Genomic DNA, 20,723 nt, shown 5'->3' on the forward strand with positions numbered 1-20,723 from the left:
CACTGTCAGTGTGTTTTGCCCTCATTCCTGGTTGCATGTGTAAAATTCCTTTCACAGAACAAAAGAATATTTTGTATAAAGATGTTGCTGCTGTTATGATAGACTGATTGGTTAGTTAGTGGGCGCTTAATGAAGTTCATGATTGCGGTTGTGAGGGACTGAAATCGACTATCGGAATGCATATTGAAACACATTGTGATTAGATTTTTATGAAGCATAAACTTACGTTCAGATGAATGTCATAATGTCCAGTCATCACTCATCACACTAATAAGTGAAACGGGCTTTTGAATGACAGGGAGTGTGCTGTGCAGAGGCAAAGCGCAAGCTCAAGTTGGCACCAGTCGTGCGGCACGTACACAGTCTGCAGGAGTCCCTGGAGGAGGGGTTACTGGAGAGAAGCGAGTAATCTGATCAAGAAAGGTTGGATGAAACATACTTTAATAGCAACAAATGACACAGGCCAGTCTAGGATGGCAGTCTGGAGATGACTAGTTGCTCAATCTGGGTTTGGACTGGAAACAGAAAGTACTCTGGCTGTGAAGGCGGGCCTGTGTCACTCCTTATTGAAGACATTTAACACAGGGATATGCCTATAATTAGTATCTGCAACAATCAACCATGCACGACACTGAATGCTTCATAACAATCAACCTCAGGTACAAACATATAATTGGTTATATTCCAGGATGAACTCTACATCATAAAACAAACAATTCATTGTTTAGTTTAAATTATGTTTCGATTATTTGTTACAGTTTTTAATTATTTTAAAATAAAAATAAAAATCAACAAATGTGATTTATGTAAATTGGGGAAATGCTGTAATAAACCATAATGCCACATTCTGCTGTGTTACTACATCTCCCATGACGCACTTCTCCTCACTTCCTGCTACGCGTGTAAATAGCGCAAAAGCCCCGCGATGAACGAGGTCGACATGAATGCCTGTTTTTAAAAACAAGTAAACAGGATTTATTTCGCATTGTGGGATATTTAGACATTATCCAGTCTGTTTATTATTGGTCAGCGATGGTAACTTTTATGTGTAAATCGAGCTGTTTTGTTTAGTGACCTTAATAATCCCTGACAGATGTAAAGAACTCAGCAGCACAGACTTCAGCGGCTACAGCAGTTAGCGTTCAAACATCACGTTAACCGAGCTGAAAGTACTCACGTTTACTAAAAGGATAAATTACAACACTGACGGCATGAATAAGCGAGAAGGTAAGTTCAGCGTTTGAGACTCAACTAAGAAAAACAACGTTTTAATGGAAGTTGTATTGTTGGTTGTTCTCACCAGCATGGGATACCTCTGTTACTGTTAACTAACTAGTTAGCTAAAAAATAAAGATACTAAGACATGCGGTATGATTACTGTTGAGATTGGACTGCAGTGAAATTATTCGTATATTGATGTTTAAACTGTCAGTCTGCCATTCATTAACGTTGTTGGTCAGTCAGCACATAATTCTCCCGATTCATTGATCATAATTTAGTCTATAAGATGTGAGAATAGAAAAAAAAATGTCCCTCACCATTTCCCAGAGCCAAGGTTACGTCTTCATGTAACTTGATTTACCAGCAATCCAAACTCACGGATAGTCACTTTACCATCTTAGAAAACTAAGAAAATCAGCAAATACACATATTTGAGAAGCTGGAACCAGTAATCTTTTTTTTTTGTTGTTGGCATTTTTGATTTAAAAGTGCCATAAACAATTAATCCATTATCGTAATTATTGCAGGTGATTTGGTCGATTGGCTAATAATTTCAGCTCTAGCTCAAATCAATCAATCAATCAATCAGTCAATCCAGCAGAGGCCAAAGTATCTTGATTTTAAGTCCCTAAAACGAGTCAAGCCCGAAAAAATGCCAAATCCTACAATTCCCACAACACAGCTCTATAGTGTCTTTTGTTAGAATCCCATGCCACATGAACGCCCTTGTCTTGACTGTCTATTAAATATAATATATAAAGTCTTCAGCCCAAGTGAAAATAACCCTGATGACATCAGGATGAACGACTAAACTGATCTTCATGTGCAAAATGGGCGGCGTGCCTCTTTAATTTGACAAGGCCAGTTGAGAGAAAATGTCAGTAACTAGAGGCATTTGTTATTGAACACAAACTGCAGTATCACTGGACTTTTTCTGCTTCATGTCAGGTGAAGGATGTCCCCGGAAAAATGCTGATGCACTGCAGGATCGAGATGTGAGTGCCAACCCATCCTCACCTGTCATCGCTGCTTTCAAAGGTAACTGATTGCATTTTCACCCACGTGGTATTTCATTAGTGTTAAGACATCAATCTAACTTTTTTTTCTTCTGTCTTTTAAGTGTTCCAGCAGGAGCTTGACACCAAACACGACAAATATGAGCGTCTTGTTAAGATCAGTCGAGACGTTACCATCGAAAGCAAGAGGACCATTTTTCTTTTACACAGAGTGACCAGGTATGTGCTATTGTAGACAGTCATGTTAGAAGGTGCAGTTTAGTGTAGAAAGGAGAATATAATTCTTCACTTTATTCAGGTTTTGTGGCAGAATGCTGCACAGATTGATGATTTACATGTTATTACGGTGGCTTTAGATTTAATTGTTCTGTTTTTCTGGGTACATTTCTAACTTTCATTCTGTGTGTTTTCTCTGGGTTGGAAGTGTACCAGATGCAGAGGACGTTCTGAATGACGCAGAAGGGAAACTAGATGGAGTCCGGCTGAAAATCGGTCTCATTGCTGAAGAGCTGAGAGGAGAGGACATCTATCAGTTTCACAGAGCTTTCACGCCAGGTGAGTTTCCGCTGACCTGGTTTAGGACGGCAAACAAGCCCTAAAATAAACTGTAGGTGGTTGTTTCAATATTTTATGAAATTGCAGTTTTGCATGAAAAAATACTTCTGCAAAGATACCATGCCATCAACATAACAAGTACAAGAAAATCCTTTGTTTATTTTTCTTCGGCTCATTCATGAAGCAAAACAAGAGGCATTTTATTACAAATTGGAAATGTTTAACTTCCCAGATCAGTGCCTGTATAGTTGTATTTAAAAAATGTTATCGTAGATGTGTCAAGCAGTATTTTTTCCCGATCTTAGTAATTGACTGTTTTAACGATCCTGATTTAATACATTAAAATCACCTTAGTCAAAGTGTGAGATTTTCTCAGAGAGATCTGTCTCCCCACCATTATATTTCTTTCAATATAGTAATGCATTTCTGAATTGAGAAACAAACTCCAGCAAAAGGCACAAGTTAAAAACTTAATTACACAGAAGCTTTCAGAAGAAATGATTTTGCTGTGCTGCTATCACCTCAGTCTTCCTCTTTGTGCTTTAGATTTATTGTGAAGTCACTGATAGTGTGAGAGCGCGACCTTGATGCAGGCCTGGATATGATCGACACACCCTCTGATAAAAGTTGTTTTCCCACTAGCATCAATATCAGTTTTTGTTAGAGTAGCCAAAATGTCTGCAGAGTTTGGAGGAAAACATTACTGGGAGCGAGGGTGAGCTGTTATCTGGCAGCTGGGGAAGTCATTTTTAGATTGTGGTCAATCAGGAATCACTGCATCCTCCGCGACGTGACCAGTGGCAGTTCCCACCAATTAGACGCTTCATTTTTTTCCCCCATTTTTATCGTCTTTATTAGATTGAGACTGGGCTCGCTGCACGGGCTCTCCAGATAATCTTGGCTGGACGAGAAGTCTCCAGGCATGTGTAATGGGTCTGCTTTTTTACATAAGGACCATTAAAGATATTGTGGCCTAAATCTGAACGTAATTGCCACTGATAACAGGGCCGGAGCGGCTCTTTGATAAGCTCTTTAGCTCGACCCGTACAGCAGCTATGAGACAGAGCAAACACAAGTGTTCTGGTGGGGCATTTCCCACGATTCACCTGCAGCTGAGTGAGCATTAAGCTCAATTCATCTGTTAAATCACCAGCGGCCATTCATACATATTTGTTGAATTGAATTTTTTGAAAACTATTAAAACCACTGATCCAGTCAGGCTATGCACACACTCAACTTTTCCAACTGCTGTGCCAGTAAAATGTGTCTAATTTCCACTCTGTTTTCCTTGAGTCATTGTTTAGACATCATCTTCAGTATAAAAAACAATTCTGGGTCTCAGTGAACCAAGGTAACTGCTGCTTCAGCGTAAATAACATGAGCAGCTCCTGGCAGTAAACTCAGGAACTGAGCTCCGCCTGCCTGCCTGCCTCAAAGCCTGTGTAACCTTTTCATGTCGTATCCTGTCCGCCTCAGATTGTGTTGTATCCTCTCTGAGCCAGTGTCACAGCTGTGGTAATGTTTAGATGTTTGTAGTGTTTTTTGTTAATAAATGTCATGTAAAATTTGCCAAATAAACACTGGAGGCTGGGCCTAAACTGTAGGACTGCTAGTACTTCCTACATGAGAATAGGATGTAGTCCCTCTAGTAAGAAGTTCATTTAAAGCCCTTGATAATGAAAGTATATCTATAACATTATATAGTCTTGACTAAATAAGCAAAAGTCGAAGTTAAATCTTTGGTGTAATGAACCATCTCTGGGATCAGAGCATGTATCCGTATGGCCAAGTATACATTTTCTTCCTCACTGCTTCTTCATAGAACATTACATACCTCGCTCTGCTCACAAAGGGTGCAGAGTTGTTCGCGTGACGAACACACTTCTCTCTCCGAGCTAAAAATAGCACAGGGATGCTGCAGACATAAAGCCAAGTTCACACACATCCACAACTGGAGAAATGACTCTGAAATAACTGGAATAACCAAGCTGTTCTAACTTTTTGTTGATGTTATGTAAGAAGCGGATTGAGACCCCCCCCCCCCCCCCCAAGGCCTTTACTAGTTCAGGAAACCATTAAAGTCAAGTCAAGGTTAAAGACAATTGATATGTGTGATATGGGATAGCCACCTCTCTACACAAGAGAGGTTTGTGGTTAACAGGGCGTCAGCTAAAAGTGCATGTTTCCTTCTTCTTGCATGTGATTTTGGGAAAATGTGAAGTCGCAGGGGACGTCACGGAAGCACATTCAGTACCAACTGTTCTGAATGCAGTGCAGCTGCTCGGCCTGCTGGCTTTTGCCCATGTAACCCTAACAAGAGAAAGTTATTCAGAGTGAGGTGGAGATGAACCACATTCTCCTCTCGACTCTCTCGGCTGTGGTCGGCTTCGGGGAGATAGGAGGCCCTTTGAAGTTCAATTGCCGCTCCAAAAGTAAACTTCAGACACAAAGTCTTCCGTCCTGTGATTATTTGATTGTTGTTTACACAGGGCCAGAAAACAAATGAGGGGTCATCTCAGCCCTCCGCAAAAAATGGCCACTGTTGTTCAATCAAAAGACAGCGACAGGAAACAGGTTTTATTTGAATCATTATCTACATCTGTGATCTATACTGTGCAGATACCGTGTAGTGTTTATACACACTCGCCGTGCTATGCTCAGTTGATACACAATTGACTTTCTTTTCAGTGATTGTAGTCATTTTTAGTAAATCACAAATTAAAATAAATGGAGAAAATAAAGGCACCCACCATCCCTTAATATCCCATTTAGATTCAACAGCTGGAGCAGTGAAATATTTGGATGTACCTACCAGTGTCTTGTGGTGATCCATCTCAATGTCACTTCATGCATTAGGGATCCAGGAGTATGTGGAGGCCGTCTCTTTCCTGCACTATATCCGTCACCGCAACCTGATCAGCCTGGAGGAGATCAACGCCAGACTGGTGTTCATGAGAACCGAGAAGGTCGATCCTGAGGTAAGTTAAAGAGGTTAAGCTGCATGTTTATTTTGTCTTTGTTTTTTGTTGTTATGTGTCATTTTACAAAAGCCAAATTTAACACGATTTAAAGGAGTAGTTCGACATTTTGGGAAATACACTTTTGCTTTCTTGCAGGTGCTTAGCCTTAGCATAAAGCCTGGCTTTGTCCGAAGGTAAAATAGCTTCATATTCATCGTACAGACATGAGAATGTAACTATCGATTGAATTCCACAAACTGTCCAACGGTTTCTTTCAGAATATGATCGTGTTGTACGTTCATTTTACATTATACAAGGCTTCTACTAGAAGCACAGCCTCACCGCTTAACAATCACATCTTGTAAATATTGTTGTCACCATCAATCTTGTGTGTAAATCCTGCTGGGATAAGGATGTCTGTGCTGAAAATCTGTGTCTTTTGTTGACATTTGTGTGTAATATTTTTTTATATCCTTTCTCATCCTGTTTTCATCTCAGGGCTCAGCTGAAGCCCTGCAGCCAGGGGCTCAGGTCCTGACCTTCCAGGTGACGCCCTCAGACTACCTGCTCGGCGTGGCCGACCTGACTGGAGAGCTGATGAGGATGTGCATCAGCAGCGTGGGCAACGGCGACATCGACACACCCTTCCAGCTGAGCCAGTTCCTGCGGCAGATCCACGACGGGTTCTCCTACATTGGCAACACGGGCCCCTACGAGGTGTCCAAGAAGCTGCACACGCTGCGACAGAGCCTGGGCAAAGTGGAGGACGCCTGCTACGCCCTGCGCGTCCGCGGCTCAGAAATCCCCAAACATATGTTAGCCGACGTGTTCTCCAGTAGGACCACACTCATCGACCCTGAGGAAGGAGTGGTTTGAGTCCTGCACAGCTTCAACAACAGTGTTTATGTTCTCTGTGGAGTCATTGTCTGCTTCAGTTTTGCTCCAGTTGGATGATTGTGTGTATTTTTAATGGGGTTTGACAGATGTTTCGTCACATTCTTGTTAATTTTATTGTTATTGTTACAATAAAAAAACGCTTTACAATAGACAATGTCATTTTTTTCTTTGATAAAGATCTGATGACTTCACTTGTTTTGCATGAATAAAGGTTCTGTGCCAAATATGCCAAGCTCTCCCAGTCTTTAAGCTGCTTTGATAATGTGTGTGTGTTTATTTTATTTTTCTCTCTCTGCCCTCCCCTCTCTCTATCACACACAGATAATCTAAGGTAGGTTGGCTGCCTGCACTGACTCCATACTGTGTGGAAGAGGAACATGTGACCTTTGTACATTGTACGTGCAGGCCCACTGGCGCGCGCACACACACACACACACACACTCCCTGTTGCCTCTTCATTCTACCGTCTTCAAACAATCCTCACCACACTGCAGTGACATAAATTCAAAGAAAGGTTTGGAGCACGTTGAGAAATATTCCTGATTATCCTCCTGCTGTTTCTCTCATCACCTGATTATTAGCACCCACACGGAGTGAGAAGCAATCCAGCTGTGTTCATGGGTGGCCACAGAGTAACGTCTGTGTAATCTATAATCAGTGAGGACACAAGATTCTATCGTCAGATTTAAGGAGAAAGTGTGAGTCTGATTATTCAAAGCACAACAGGACTGCCTCTGTGCAGGTTTCTGTCCTGGACAGCAGCTGCAATTGCTCATCTGTGAGACGTCAGCTGGAGCTTCAGGATGAAATGTATCCGTCTCTGATTAAATCTACTTCATGTATAAAAATGTAAGATATTTGGTATTTTGTTGGCTAATACTTTTGTATTTATCTACAAATAAGATCATCTTTTATTTCGTTCCCCTTGATGTTATGTCTTTAAGTCTGCCTCCTGGTGGCAAATATCAGTACTACATAAGGACAACCTGAATCCTGTCTTCTGTAAGAGCGAAAACTGAAAAATATTTAATAGAAAAAAGCTGTAATTTAATGAAGCACAACACATTTTCTGCCTTTTTGCTCATGTTTAATTTTATTTGGCCTGTTTTTAAGGTGTTGGTTTTTATTGAGGGGGTCTGAGAGACAGAAAGACAACTGGTTGTGCTGTTTGTTTTGTTTGATGTGTAAACCAATCAATGAACATATAAATTAGATGTTATACTGTATATACGTAATGTTATATTTAAATACTATTCAAACGGTTGAAATCAATTTCTGGTTAGGGTCTGTCTACGAAGGCTCTGTGCTCATGCTAACTTCCCAGTGTTCTCAGAGCTACCACTGGGCCTGACACAGACTGTATAAATCAACAAATAAAAAGTTCTCATGACCTACACATTGAGTTATAGCAATAAGTGATAGGGAGCAGCAACGTGGAAATCAAATGATTATTACTTTAAAATGTTTCAAACAAAAGAAAACCAACACAGCGTTTTATTAGAAATTTGCAGTGAATGATGTCTTCTGAAGGCCGACAACATGGCTGTATTAGCAGGATTTATATAAAGGAGATTGTTAACCTAGACGACTTGAACAAATTGTAAAAAACCCTCTATAATCTTTGACTAGTAACTAAACGAAAGCAGTGTGTGGAGTGAAACCTAACATCTAAATCTGTGTGAAGCCTGACATCTACTGGTAAAAGCCAGGTATACTCTGTGAAGCACAGCCATGGATGGATTAAACAACACATGACGGTGGCACATTCATCCCCGGTGACACCCACTCTCCCAATGCATACCCCAATATTCTAACTTTCATTTGAGTTGATACAAGCAGACATGTCGACATGCCGTTGTAGGAAAAGCTCAGGTGTAATTGGTGTAACACTATTGTGCATCTCCTAAGTCAAAAAATAGTGAGGTGAATTTCAGTGTTGCTATTTTCTCTTTTATTACCTGCCAGAAATCTGTTCATCTTGTGCTTTATATGTCTCTCTGAATAAATCTTTTCTCTTTTTGCGTCTTTTTTTGTAACAGGTGGCTCTGTTCAGCAATACACCTATTTTCACGGCAGACATTTTGACTTGTCATAGCAGGAAAAGCACAGTTGAAACAACATTAGCTAATGATGGTTCAGTTCCATCAAGTGTCCTGGTAAGCCATGCACAATTGGCTCACCTAAATGGAATGCAGCTGTTTTTTAATGTTATCAATTACACCTGTGCTTTTCCTGCTGTGACAAGCCAAATTGTCTGCTGAGGAAAGGTCTGTTGTCGCAGTGCAATACAGCAATTAGCAACAGTTAATGTCGAGAAACGTTGTCAATATGTCTGCCTTAGAAATCTCTCTGTACAAATCTGTTTTAATGTTTTAAAGGTCAATGTGACGAGAGTAAAAGTGACATTACAGTTAGTTACAGTCACAAAGGTAATCCAGAGATTTGGTGAGTCATCATCATCATCATCATCTTCTTATTATCTTCCCCATCACTCTGACTGACGCCTCTCACGTGCATCAGAGAATGAAAAGTGTAGTGAAGTAAAGATAAAATAACAAGTACTTATAAAACATTTGTTGCTTGATGTATGAGTTGTACTTTGGATGAAGATAGAGAAGAGAGAAGCCACCAGTGTTAAAATACAATTATTATTTGCTTGAGGAAACACTCTGCGGCCATGGGTTGTTCTCCAGAGACACGCAGTTAGCTGACATTAAGTACCTCTAATCTTTAATACTGGACAGGTGATCTCACTCTACAGTACATACTGGCAGTGGATTTCATCCCCTCTCTCTTACACAGCCCACACAGCTCTCTTTCCCTCCATAGTGCAGCCTAACTAAGTAAAGGCTGCACTCTGTTGTGTCGGCTGAACTGAGCTCTTCATCACTGAGTCTTGTCCATCAGCCAGGAAGCCAAATGAAAGGAACACTTGGATGTGTGGGAAGGAGGATGAAAAGACTCTATGTGGGGTCTCTTCTCATTCATTCCCATAAACAAAGGAGCACTTTTGTATTTACACCAGGATGTGCATGTCCAAAACTGCATGTTATTTTTTGCATATTTTTAGACACCCCGACCACAGTGACTTGATCTACATATTTAATGGCCTGAATACACTAGTCTGCCAACATATAGTGTCAACAGTGCAGGGACATGTGTGTCCAAATACATGTAGAACTATTCAATTTACAAAATACAAATGGCAATCTATATTTGATACGACAAAATGGGCACTAGAGTCATTTTATTGAAACAATGTGTATTATGGCTCTCTTTGCATAACAAAATACCATAAAGCATAACTAACATCATCATGGTCCACAACAATTACAGTTATTTTTAGCCAATTGTAGATGTCTTTTAGTGTAATGTTGATTGCCATAGTAATCACCTTTACACTGTGCTACACAAAACACAACATTGATTATACTAATGGTCATGACTTCATCCTTATATATGAGCATTTGAACTTTAACATTGTTTATGTGACTTTAAAAGAGTTGAAGGTGGTAGGACAGCTTGTGTTTTTCATCATATTCCTCTTGTCCTCCACCAGCTGCAGTCCTACAATGAAGCCTGTCAGCATACAAACAGCGGCATGAGAGCCGGTGATGTGTCTGCAGCACTCTCAGGCTGCCTGCTGTGGTTTTGAGGCGGGCTGAAAATTCCTGAACACGTAGGAGCTGCGCGCGTTGCTCCAGCGCGACGCACGACGCAGGGGCGCAGCGAGTAACGGATTACTGATCGACTGATCGATGAGACACAGATTTATCTCGGCTATCACTTCTGCCATTACAGCGCTTCATCGGAGGGGTTTTTTCCACCCCCCATGAGAAATATGACATGAGGACCATCTTTTTTCTCCAGACCGCTGGTTTATGCGCAACTGGAGCCACTTGTTTGCCGCAGAGGAGACGCGTAAGAATGTGGAGGACAATCATCAATACTTGTGTCAACAAATATATATAATATTATAATGGACAAAGAAGCGCGTTTAAAAAAAGCCGGTTTTTATTCCAAAGCGAGGGGAGGTGGGGGGGGGGGGGGGGGGGGTAACAGTCTGGGTTCACTTTTCCACAACGGAAATGAGATCAGTCCCACTGCTTGGCTCCACTTCTGCTAAAACATGGTCGATGTGACTCCGTGTAGCACCGGGATCTGACACTGTTTGACTTCTGGACTCAAACAGCTTGTTGCTAATGGAAAGATGTTCGCTGGACTGATGGGGCTGGAGTGTAACTCTCTGCTTCACCACTGCGAAGTCATGGAAGGTAAAGATGCATCTTTTCTTTCAACTATCAGCTGCTGTTTCTCACATGAACCCAACAACGAGCGGCGGACCCTCTGCAGGAGGGACAATAACGGTGAACAATATGGCTTCACCTTACTTTGAATACATACAAAAATGATCTTTTCGAAGGAAAATAAGGGGTAAGTCAGTGTGGATGAGATTAAGCTGAAGAAAAATCAATACAACAGTAGCAGTGCTTACATGAGAGTGTGCGGTGGGCGTAGAGTGGGTCTAAATATTGTATTCACTCCAGTAAAACAAGACCTGCAGGTCAACATGCTGTTTTGTGTCTGACTGAAGGAGGAGGATCTGTGTGTTTCCGAGGCCTTCAGCTGGTTCTCCACACTGTCACTCACTCCCTGCTAGTTCTCTTAAATGAACTGTCTTTGCATCATTCAGGTCGTAGAGGTCAAAGGCTCCCTACCACGAGTACTACTGGAAGGCTCCCGCTGAATATGGAGACAGTATGGAGACATACCTTTCATGACTTACTTTTTGCATACAGAGTTGTCTGTGACATATTTGTGTTTCTGACAGGATCCTTTCTTGTCTTCCTTCAAATCTGGGCAAACTCCATAACGCGGTTACTGCCTTGATTCTTTACAGTTTTAGTTTAAGGAGTAAGTAAGGAGGTAAGGATGTGGCACTTAGTTTTAGTACAAATATTCTTTTCAATCAGGTAACCAGTGTTTTATACCAAGCTACAAAAGCGGTGTGGTGTATGCGTTTATGCACACTGTCAGTCCTCTCCATTCAGTGCAGCCATATTCAGCTGGTTTATGATCCTCATGGGACCATTCAGGAAGTGTGGAGCTGTTTTCTTTTAAAAGTCTCACCAGAGCAGAGATTGTCATACATTATAGTTAACTTTCCTGTTAACCATTATAGGCTTTTTTCCCCAGATAGATGGATTCACTTCTCGGTCACCATTTGTCGTATTTATGGTCAAAAGGAAAAATATACAGAATCGTCGCTGACTTTCACTTCCCTATTTCTGTTGCTGTGGTCAGTCACAAGTGACGAGGAGTTGCACATCTGTCGAGCAGCGCTGCTTCTCAGGAGGCTGCTGACATGCAGATCTGCTGGTGTGTGTGTGTCTGTCCGAGGGTGCTGAGCTTGTTCCTCAAACGTTTGTGTTTTTATGAGATCCTCTACATTCCTCTGCTCTTTGGCTGAAGCACTTTCAGCAACCAATGGGATGCAGTGTTTAACCTACGGGCTCTGAGGAGGGCCTCTTTAATCTCCAAAGGTAAATAATCTTGCCTCTTCTGGCTGAGATGCTTTGTTTTCTCAGACTTTGTGCGGAGCTTCTTTAACATTAGCAACAAGTTGCAATGAGGAAGCAGTGGGACGGTTTGGTCCTCGGTGTTGAACCACTTCAAGTCTCCGTTTGCTTATTTGCTGTTTGTATTTGTTGCCTGAATTCCTGGCAAACTATTTTAGCACAAAGCCTGGCAGGAAGCAGCAAATGACATACCTCTGAAGGGCTTCAACCGGGATGTAGATGCCCCCCAACACACACAGACACACACAGAAACACACACACACACACACACACACACACACACACACACACACACACACAATGGGCCCTGAGGCATTTCCTTCCCCTTTACTGAGAAGAGCCGTCTTTGTGTAATCGAAGCATGAGAGGATACAGTAACACTTTCTATCAAGTCCTTCTCCTTTCAGCTCCTGAGCTCTTTGACTCTCCGGAGTGGGCTCTCTGTTATATCTTGACCACGCCAGATGGTGGATGGTGTGCGGTTGTATTTGGTGCCTACGGTGAGTGTTGGGTTTCTTAAATTGGTTGTGGAACAGTGGCCACGTCTGCAAAGAAACACTAATGGAGCTGTATGTAACCTGAGCTTCAGTGTGGTGGTCCCAGTGGATATAAGGCTCTTATTGAAGACCGTCCTCTGCTCTACACACATACATGTCCACAGCCTGGGTACAATGGCAACAGCACTATGTTACTCTCACTGCAAACCCTGCCTTCCCATCAGTCGAACATCCCAACTCTCCCTTAAGTAGTGTGTCTCTTCCTCTCTGGTCACATGGGATGGTTTAGGAGTGACATCACTGGAGGTCATGGGGGGTTGAGCAGGGAGCTGTGGTGGCTTTGTAGTGGTCGTGGTTTGTTTGATGCCCCGCATGACATACAGCCACAGACACAGAATTTGTATAACTGTGCTCCCATTGTAGAAAAAAAAAATCACAGATTTTAACAGATGATACATTTGATATTAATCTAATGTCCTTACCAGGCACAGATGTGTTTGATTGTTACAAATGACAGTCTGAAACTGCATGTCTTATTATGCTTTTTTGAAATAGTGTAACAGGGTTTTACAATGGCAGTAGTGTGAATGCTCCCACTGTTCAGCACAAACGTCTATGTGTCAGTGTGTCTCTGTGTGTGCGAGTGGGAAGAGAAAATTGAGAGCCACAAGTGAAGGAGAGAGAGCAGCGCAGCTGTACACAAAGGGGCTGTTGATTCCCAACATGTCAGCCTGTCTCCCTCTCTGAATCCTACACATTATGAGTATTAATCATGTGAAGCTGCGCAGGTGTCCAGCTCTGAACACAAACTGGTCTTTATTGGTCTGCTCCACATTCAGACCAAATACTGTTTACACTGGTGTTTTATCACTTCTCACTGCTTGGGTTGACGATGTCTGTCTGCAGTGGTTGTGTCATGAACCCCGCCCCCATATAAACCTTTAAAATTGTTAAAAAACATTATTCAAAACATGAACTGCATGTTTCTTTATACCTTTACACAAGTTTCTGCTGTGCAAATGACAGAAGATAGGCTTCATCATATATTGATTTTAAATGACTAATCTGCACTAATCATATGTATCAAATGAATTAACAATGAACCAAATGACTACAATTACATATGTGAAAGGAGTCGCTAATAGTCACAAACAAAGAGAATCATCACCTTCCTCTGCACTTCTCCGTAGTTCCCCTCAGGTCTGCAAAGCGTTTTAACATCTATGACCTCATTGTTTATGTTTTATGGCCCGCAACTTCACTGTTTTGCTTGGTTTCCAGTCATAGTAGGCAGCTGTTTTTAGAAAAAGAAAAAAAAAAAAAAAACCTCAGATGAACCCACAGTTACCTGCTCAGCACCTAACATCAGTCAGACAAAGTTAGCCACTAGCTGTTGAACGTAATGAGGAGCCAGATATTTCCTTCAAGGGTCGAGGGAGATGAGAGTGGAGCTAAAAGAGAGGGACTATTGGACTTATCAGTTGGACACAAACACAACTTCAGCTGGTTTGCTAACATGTCAGCCGTACTAACTTTATAGAGTGATACAGTGACACACACACACACACATACAGGAGGACCTCTGGTTTGGGGCAACATGGCCGTGTTTTCAAAGATAAAGATAAACCAATTCAAATGTAACTTCAGGAAATACTGTTCATTTAGTCAACTCTTCCACTGAGAGGCGTGTCCTAACTCAAAATGACTGTGTGGCTTTGGTATTTCCCAACAGCTGGAGCAGAACTCTGGGAAATGTCACACAGCTGCCCAAGTTGTTTTTCATTCACTTAGCGATGCTAGCTGTAAGGGCAGAGGGCTGGGACTGGGTGAAAGTCGTTTTGGTTACATCACATTCAGAGTATTAACGATGTGATGTTTAAACATTCCTGTGTAATTAGCACATTTAGCGTCACATTTTCCTGAAGTACTCCATGATGGCACAGTTAATCCTGCCAGTTCTATGAGAGCACTCGTTATCTCCCTCATGACCGTGTTGTCCAGCTTAATGGTTAATCTCTGCATCGACAGGTGGCAGAGCATCAGGGACAGCTGGCAGCTCCTGTCGTAAGAGGCTCCACCGAAGACCAGGGTACATGAGAGGAGAGCAGTCCAGACCACAGAGCACTACTCATGGACACGAGGACGAGGAGGAGGAGGAGGAGGAGGAGGAGGAGGAAGGGAGGACCACTTGCATTAGAAATGGAAATTCTGGACGTCATACTGACATCACTGAGGCAACCAGTCCAACAACTGCTGTCAAAGTGTCCTTAGTGAATCAGCAACAGACTGATAAACTTACATGTAGCTCCTGGAAGAGTAAAAGTTTTCTCTGCTCTGTCACCGGTCCTCTTCATCCCCCTGTGGACTGCAGTCCCATTAAGGGTTTATCCAGCCACCAGGGTCCGTCCTCTTTGCTGCAGAATGAACTCATCTTAACCCCGACCCTCCAGTCCTCACCACAGGACTCCTTTAACTCCAGCTTCAGTTTCATCCAACAGTCCCTCAGCTCCAGCCAGAGGAGGGACACAACCACTGCCACACCATCCCGGGAACCAGAACCACTAAATCAGTCAACTAAAGCACCTAATTTGCCTCAAACAAAACCAGCAACCTTATCCATTGAGCACAATATCTCAAAGCAGTCAACTCCTGTCCAATCACTGCCCTCCTCCACCCCAGGCAGCCAGGCAGAGGAGCTGTCATTAGGTGGGAGGTTTTGGCGGGAATGTCTGTGGGGTGGCAGGGAGGTTGCGTCCGACCTGCCGAACTGTGACTCCCGATCTCTGGACATAGAGGTCACGTCCTCGCTGTCTGTGGACTCAGACACTGCCTCCGCCTCTTCTGTCACCTCCGGCTACGAGAGCGCCACGCCTGCCTCCGACCAAGGCTGGGACAACCAGGTGAAGAAGTACGAGGGTGTGCTGCAAGATTGCCTCCAAAACAACCGGACTCACACTAAGGTGGGCATGATTGGCTCCTGATGTGAGGATGAGATGAAGGGCTGTAGTCACAATCACCTTTTATTCAGTTTAGGTCAATTCCAAGACCAGGTTCAGAGTCAAGACTGAGACCAAAGCACATCAAAATATTCTTTGTAAAGGAATAGTTCAACATTTTGGGAAATATGCTTATTTGCTTTCTTGCAAAGAGTAGTAGAAGATTGATACCACTCTTATGCATGTACAGTAAATATGAAGCTACAGCCAGCAGTCCGTTAGCTTAGCTTAGCACAAGGAAACAAGGGGAAACAACTAGCCTGGCTCTGACTCTGGCACTAACTAACTAACTCTAAAGCTCAAGTGTAAAAAGTTGTGTTTTTTGGGGTGGGTTATGTGCTGGACTATTCATAGTTTCCCCCCTGTTTCCAGTCTTTGTGCTAAGCTAAGCTAGCCAGATGCTGGTTTCGTTTAGCGTACAGACATGAGAGTGCTATTGATCTTCTCATATAAGTTGGGAACTCATTCATTAATGCATCAGAGTTTACATGCTAAACTAAACAGGTGAAATGCCTTAAATAGTCTGCGACAGACAAACGTTGAGAGGGTAAACAGTTGTTGTTTAGTCTTCCCTGATACAGTCTGAGTGGCAATACTTAATGTAATGATAATGGTGATGTGGCTTTAAACTTCATACTCAGTCCTCAACTTGCTGACCCAGTGTCACTTTGAAATGACGGTCATTGCACCCACACATTTTTTCTTTCTGTTTAAAGAGCATTGCCCTCTGGGTAATCTGTCCTGTTGTCTGTGTATTGTGTCTCCCTCTCAGATTGAGTCCATGATGTTGAAGCTGCAGAGACTTCAGCAGAGAGCCATTTTGGATGACGACTATGACGCAGGTGAACTAAGACTTTCAGTTGAGCCGTTGCTTTGATAAGTAGGTCATCACAGCTTTTGTTGATGAGACACTGCAGCTGTGGATGGATTGTAGAGAGCTGACATTGAACTAACCTGAGTTTCTGACATGTTATATGCCTTTCTTTTGATAGTTTTACAAATGTAAATTTCTCTCAAGAACTTTGTTTTGTTTTTAAATGTAGTATAATGGAAAGAAGACAGTGAACAGTGAAGTGGGGCTGAAAGTTGCAGCAGCTTAACATACAGTAACTCTGCGGGATTCCCCATATATATCCAGGTTTCACTGCCGTGTTCAGTCAGGATCCAGACATTTATTAGTTTGACATTTGAAGATAAGGGAAGCCACCCAGTTGCCTTTATTGGATTTCTTGCTAACTGAATTAATTTTGGATCATACTGAGGTGTTTGATGAAGCATATGAGGGCAGAAGGGCACACATTGATTAGAGCTGAATAACTGGTTTGTTGTTTACTGACATACATTTCACATCAAACTTACTGGAGAGTTCCAGTGACACTGACCTTATTAATAGTGTATTATAAACTGAAGGGTTGAGTCTGTCTGGTATTGCTTAGCTTTCCTGATGTGTACACGTTAGTTCTCACCACATCAGATCAGTCAGCCAAGTAAAACTGAAAACTGGACATTGTGAAACTACTGAAGGAAGTCCCGAGAGTAGGTAAAGCTGAATCAAATTCCACATTCATTTACAAGAACAACCCGGAGCTTCTGGGGCTTTGTGAACACTAATTCATGTTTCATCACCCACATTTAGCTTTTGATGTTTTAACTTTGAAGACTGCATGGGAAAGAACCAGCAAGTCCTCAAACCTAACACATTTAATTTGGACACTTTATTTTGAGTCTTTTTTTCTAGCTGGCTCCAAGAAAGTTTATTTTCAAAAGAGGGCAGTATTCTGACCCATTTCTCGGACCTTGTGACAGAAATAAAAACCAACATCTGCCGTCATTGTGCCCTGTAGACCTTGAACTATTTAAGTGGAGTGATTATTTGGGTCAGTATGTCTTGTCAAACCATGTCAGGTTTTCTGTTTGCCTTTTGATATCACAAACCTCACTTTTCCAGGGAAGTTCTTTTCCAGCAGTTAACTGTTTTTCTGTCAGCGGGACGCCTGAAAAGCTTAAGAACAGCTTTCTAAGAAATGTTATAAACAAGAACTTGCTGGTGAAGATCTGGATGTTTTACCCATAGAAAGTTATCATTTTTAAACCTAACCATGAACCCAACAGAGAGGGTTGATTCCAGACATGATGTGTGTTTAAAGAAATGAAGGATTCTTAAAATTTAAATGACAGGAATTATGACTTCTTGGAAACGGCAAGCTGAGAATTGTACAGTTCTGTTCAGAAGTGCGCTCTAGTGAAGGGATAATTTGGTAATTGAATAAGGAGTGATGTGTGTGCAGCCATGTTATTTCAGTGAATATAGGCCACATAGACGTTGTGACCTAGAGAGAGTAATCTGTTTAGTCACAACACAGCAGCACTACATGGACTTTCTCACTTGAACCTAGTTACTAATAAATTACATTTTTAGCATTTGATGCTGCATGTTATTCATGTTATTCAGTGTGTGTGTGTGTGTGTGTGTGTCCAGCTGAGCGTTTTGGGAAGAAGCTGGAGGAACTGTGCAGGGAGCGAGGTGCTCTGAAGCTGGGTTTACCCTCCAGACAGCCCAACGTGGCTCTGTTCCTTGAGCGGCTCAGACAGGTGGTGCACAGCGCCCTCCAGAGGGCAGACTGCAGTCAGTGCAGGTCAGTCACACAACAACATGAAGCATTACGAGTGTATACACAACTCACACTCTCCTGTGGTCACACCCAGCAGAAATGAGCATCATGTTCTGTAGTTACTGTCATGCTAATTTATGAGCCAAAACTGTGCTAAGTCTTCTGATGTTATTACTATTATTAATATCACAGTGATCATAAGCTACTGTTTTGATACTGAAGTATAATGTTTCTCCTTATTGACATATGTTTGATAATGTTGAAATGTTTAAATTGATGTTAATTGCAGTGAAGTGAAACCTATATTTTCCTATTTTCAGATTTCACTTTATGACAGACTTTGATTAGTTTTGTGTCATTTATTTAGACCACAAAAACCTTATATTATAATTTAATCACAATCTGATACTATTATATGGTGATTAACAATAGCATAGCATTGCTACGTAGCCCTACTGAGTTTTCAGTGTTGAAGTTGACAGGTTCTTCAGCTCTTGGTGAAATGTGCATTTTCACAGCTTTATGTGGTGAAATTGAGTTCATAAGCTCTCTTCTTGTGATCATGATCACTCTCTAACTTCCATTATAATGTTGTAGGACAGAGCGGTTAGGGAGGGATGTCCAAAATAGCTCTTGTAACAGGAAGGAAATCAGGTGGGGCCTCTCTCTCCAAAGGGTATCCTGAACAAACGTAAACTAAAGCTTACATAGCAATGCGCTAATGTGTTTTCCATACATACCCGTGTAAAATGCTAAAGAAAATAGGAAAAAACATTAAGGGTCACCTTTGTTCGCCACAGTATTTCCTTCCATCTCAGTGAGTAACACAGTGCACATATCAACTCACTTTAAGGGCCCCTGATAGAGGCCAGAAAGACCCTGAAATGTGGCTATGAAAAATGACTCAAGACGTTAAAACACCATTGCTGAGGCTTTTGTCGTGACTGTGTTTTTTTGTGACTGGTCGTCAGGGAGGGCGTAGAGCCTGATGCAGGGGAGCGCTCCGACTCATTGCGGGGTCCACTGCTCCGAAGAGATCGCCTGATCCAGGAGAAACGGCTGGTCGAGGTAAATTCAGCTCACATTATGTCACTGAGAGTCATTTCTGGCACTTTGTGTCACGTGTGTGTCCCCGACCTGTGTGATGTGCCCCGCGTTTAAGAACTACTATTGCATTTTCTTTCCTCACTCATGAAAAATGAATGAAGCTTCTAAAATATCTATAGTTGTTTTCAATATTTAATTTAGAGTGGCTTAATAGTGAAGTACCTAATGTCATTGTTAATACTTCCAATATGAAACAAATAATTTATAGAAATGTCTAGTTGTAATCATATTTGCTGCTCTCTTTTTGTAAGTGAATTTACAGAATTTGCAAAGTTTGGTTCTGTTTCATGTTATGTACTTGAATATAGCTGATAATTGTACTGGTTTGGATATTTAAAGTGCTGCTGATTAATTTGATTTAATTGAATTTATTAGGATCCTGATTAGCTTCATCAAAACAGGGAGAACACATAGAGAACAATAACAATGTCTGAAATTGGTCAGTAACGCCTGAAATGAATGCAAGGATCATAAGTCAAACCCCTGAAACCTGCGCAGGATGAGATAGCTGAGCTGCAGCAGAGGCTGATGGAGCTGAAGGACCGCGGTCGGCGCCTGGAGCAGCAGATCCAGCAGGAGGAGCAGCAGGTGGAGGCTGAGGAACTGGAGGGCTCTGTGCTGAGGAGCTGCACCGTGGCCCAGCTCCGCAACATGAGCCGAACCCTGCAGGACCTCGTCGCGTCTGAAAACCGCACGCAGATCTCCGTCTCTCCTCCACCCTCCATGCTCAGGTCGGAGTCATGTACATACAGAATATTTGACCAGTTTCTTCTCACACCAAATCATTTTGTATCACATTGTAGGTGTTACATTGCACCAATGTGCAATGTCGAAAGGCTGTCATAGACTTGTATGTTAAGTACTTGATTACATTATCACATAACTACTCGCTGTTCTGAGTAAAGATATAAAGGCTCATACCAAAGTTTGCCCTTTCAAACATATTTCATATAAATGCTTTATTTGCATTAGAATGACTACATCAGACATTTTCAGATTTAAATTAGTCAGTTTTTCTAATTATTAATGAAATATGAGACTCCATAAAAAAAGCTCTAGGTAATTAGTGAATCAAACCTACTGTTCCGTGGCACAGGACATGATTTAGGGAAATCTACTTATCATTTTCATGTGATCAGTACAAGAGTCAAATCCAAATGAGGAATGAGATCTTTGGACATATCACTGGCTTGTGCTTCCGCTCTCCAATATAGTTGAGAAAATGTGCAAATGTATGTGGAAAATGTAAATGTCAAATAGCACCTTGGAGTGTTCTGTGAAGA

At 41.9% G+C, this 20,723-nt stretch overlaps 2 protein-coding genes across 2 annotated transcripts in view; both read left to right on the forward strand.

The window, feature by feature from the left end:
• The first annotated feature begins 1,001 nt into the window (after positions 1-1,001).
• Positions 1,002-6,862, forward strand: tsnax (translin-associated factor X). The gene is made up of 6 exons (XM_070916211.1): positions 1,002-1,227; positions 2,170-2,259; positions 2,342-2,456; positions 2,662-2,792; positions 5,649-5,770; positions 6,251-6,862. Exons 1-6 carry the CDS (start codon positions 1,212-1,214, stop codon positions 6,626-6,628), a joined length of 852 nt encoding a protein of 283 aa, XP_070772312.1. The 5' UTR covers positions 1,002-1,211; the 3' UTR covers positions 6,629-6,862.
• Positions 6,863-10,786: 3,924 nt separating this feature from the next.
• The window catches only part of disc1 (DISC1 scaffold protein), a 39,773-nt gene continuing 29,836 nt past the window's right edge, over positions 10,787-20,723 (forward strand). Inside the window, exons 1-6 of the mRNA XM_070916394.1 lie at positions 10,787-10,923; positions 14,754-15,685; positions 16,494-16,563; positions 18,201-18,357; positions 19,305-19,401; positions 19,939-20,171. Coding sequence (XP_070772495.1) covers positions 10,860-10,923; positions 14,754-15,685; positions 16,494-16,563; positions 18,201-18,357; positions 19,305-19,401; positions 19,939-20,171 — 1,553 coding nt within the window. The 5' untranslated portion in view covers positions 10,787-10,859. The remainder of the gene's footprint in view (positions 10,924-14,753; positions 15,686-16,493; positions 16,564-18,200; positions 18,358-19,304; positions 19,402-19,938; positions 20,172-20,723) is intronic.

The sequence above is a fragment of the Enoplosus armatus genome, chromosome 12, assembly GCF_043641665.1.
Source record: "Enoplosus armatus isolate fEnoArm2 chromosome 12, fEnoArm2.hap1, whole genome shotgun sequence".
Lineage (NCBI taxonomy): Eukaryota > Metazoa > Chordata > Actinopteri > Centrarchiformes > Enoplosidae > Enoplosus > Enoplosus armatus.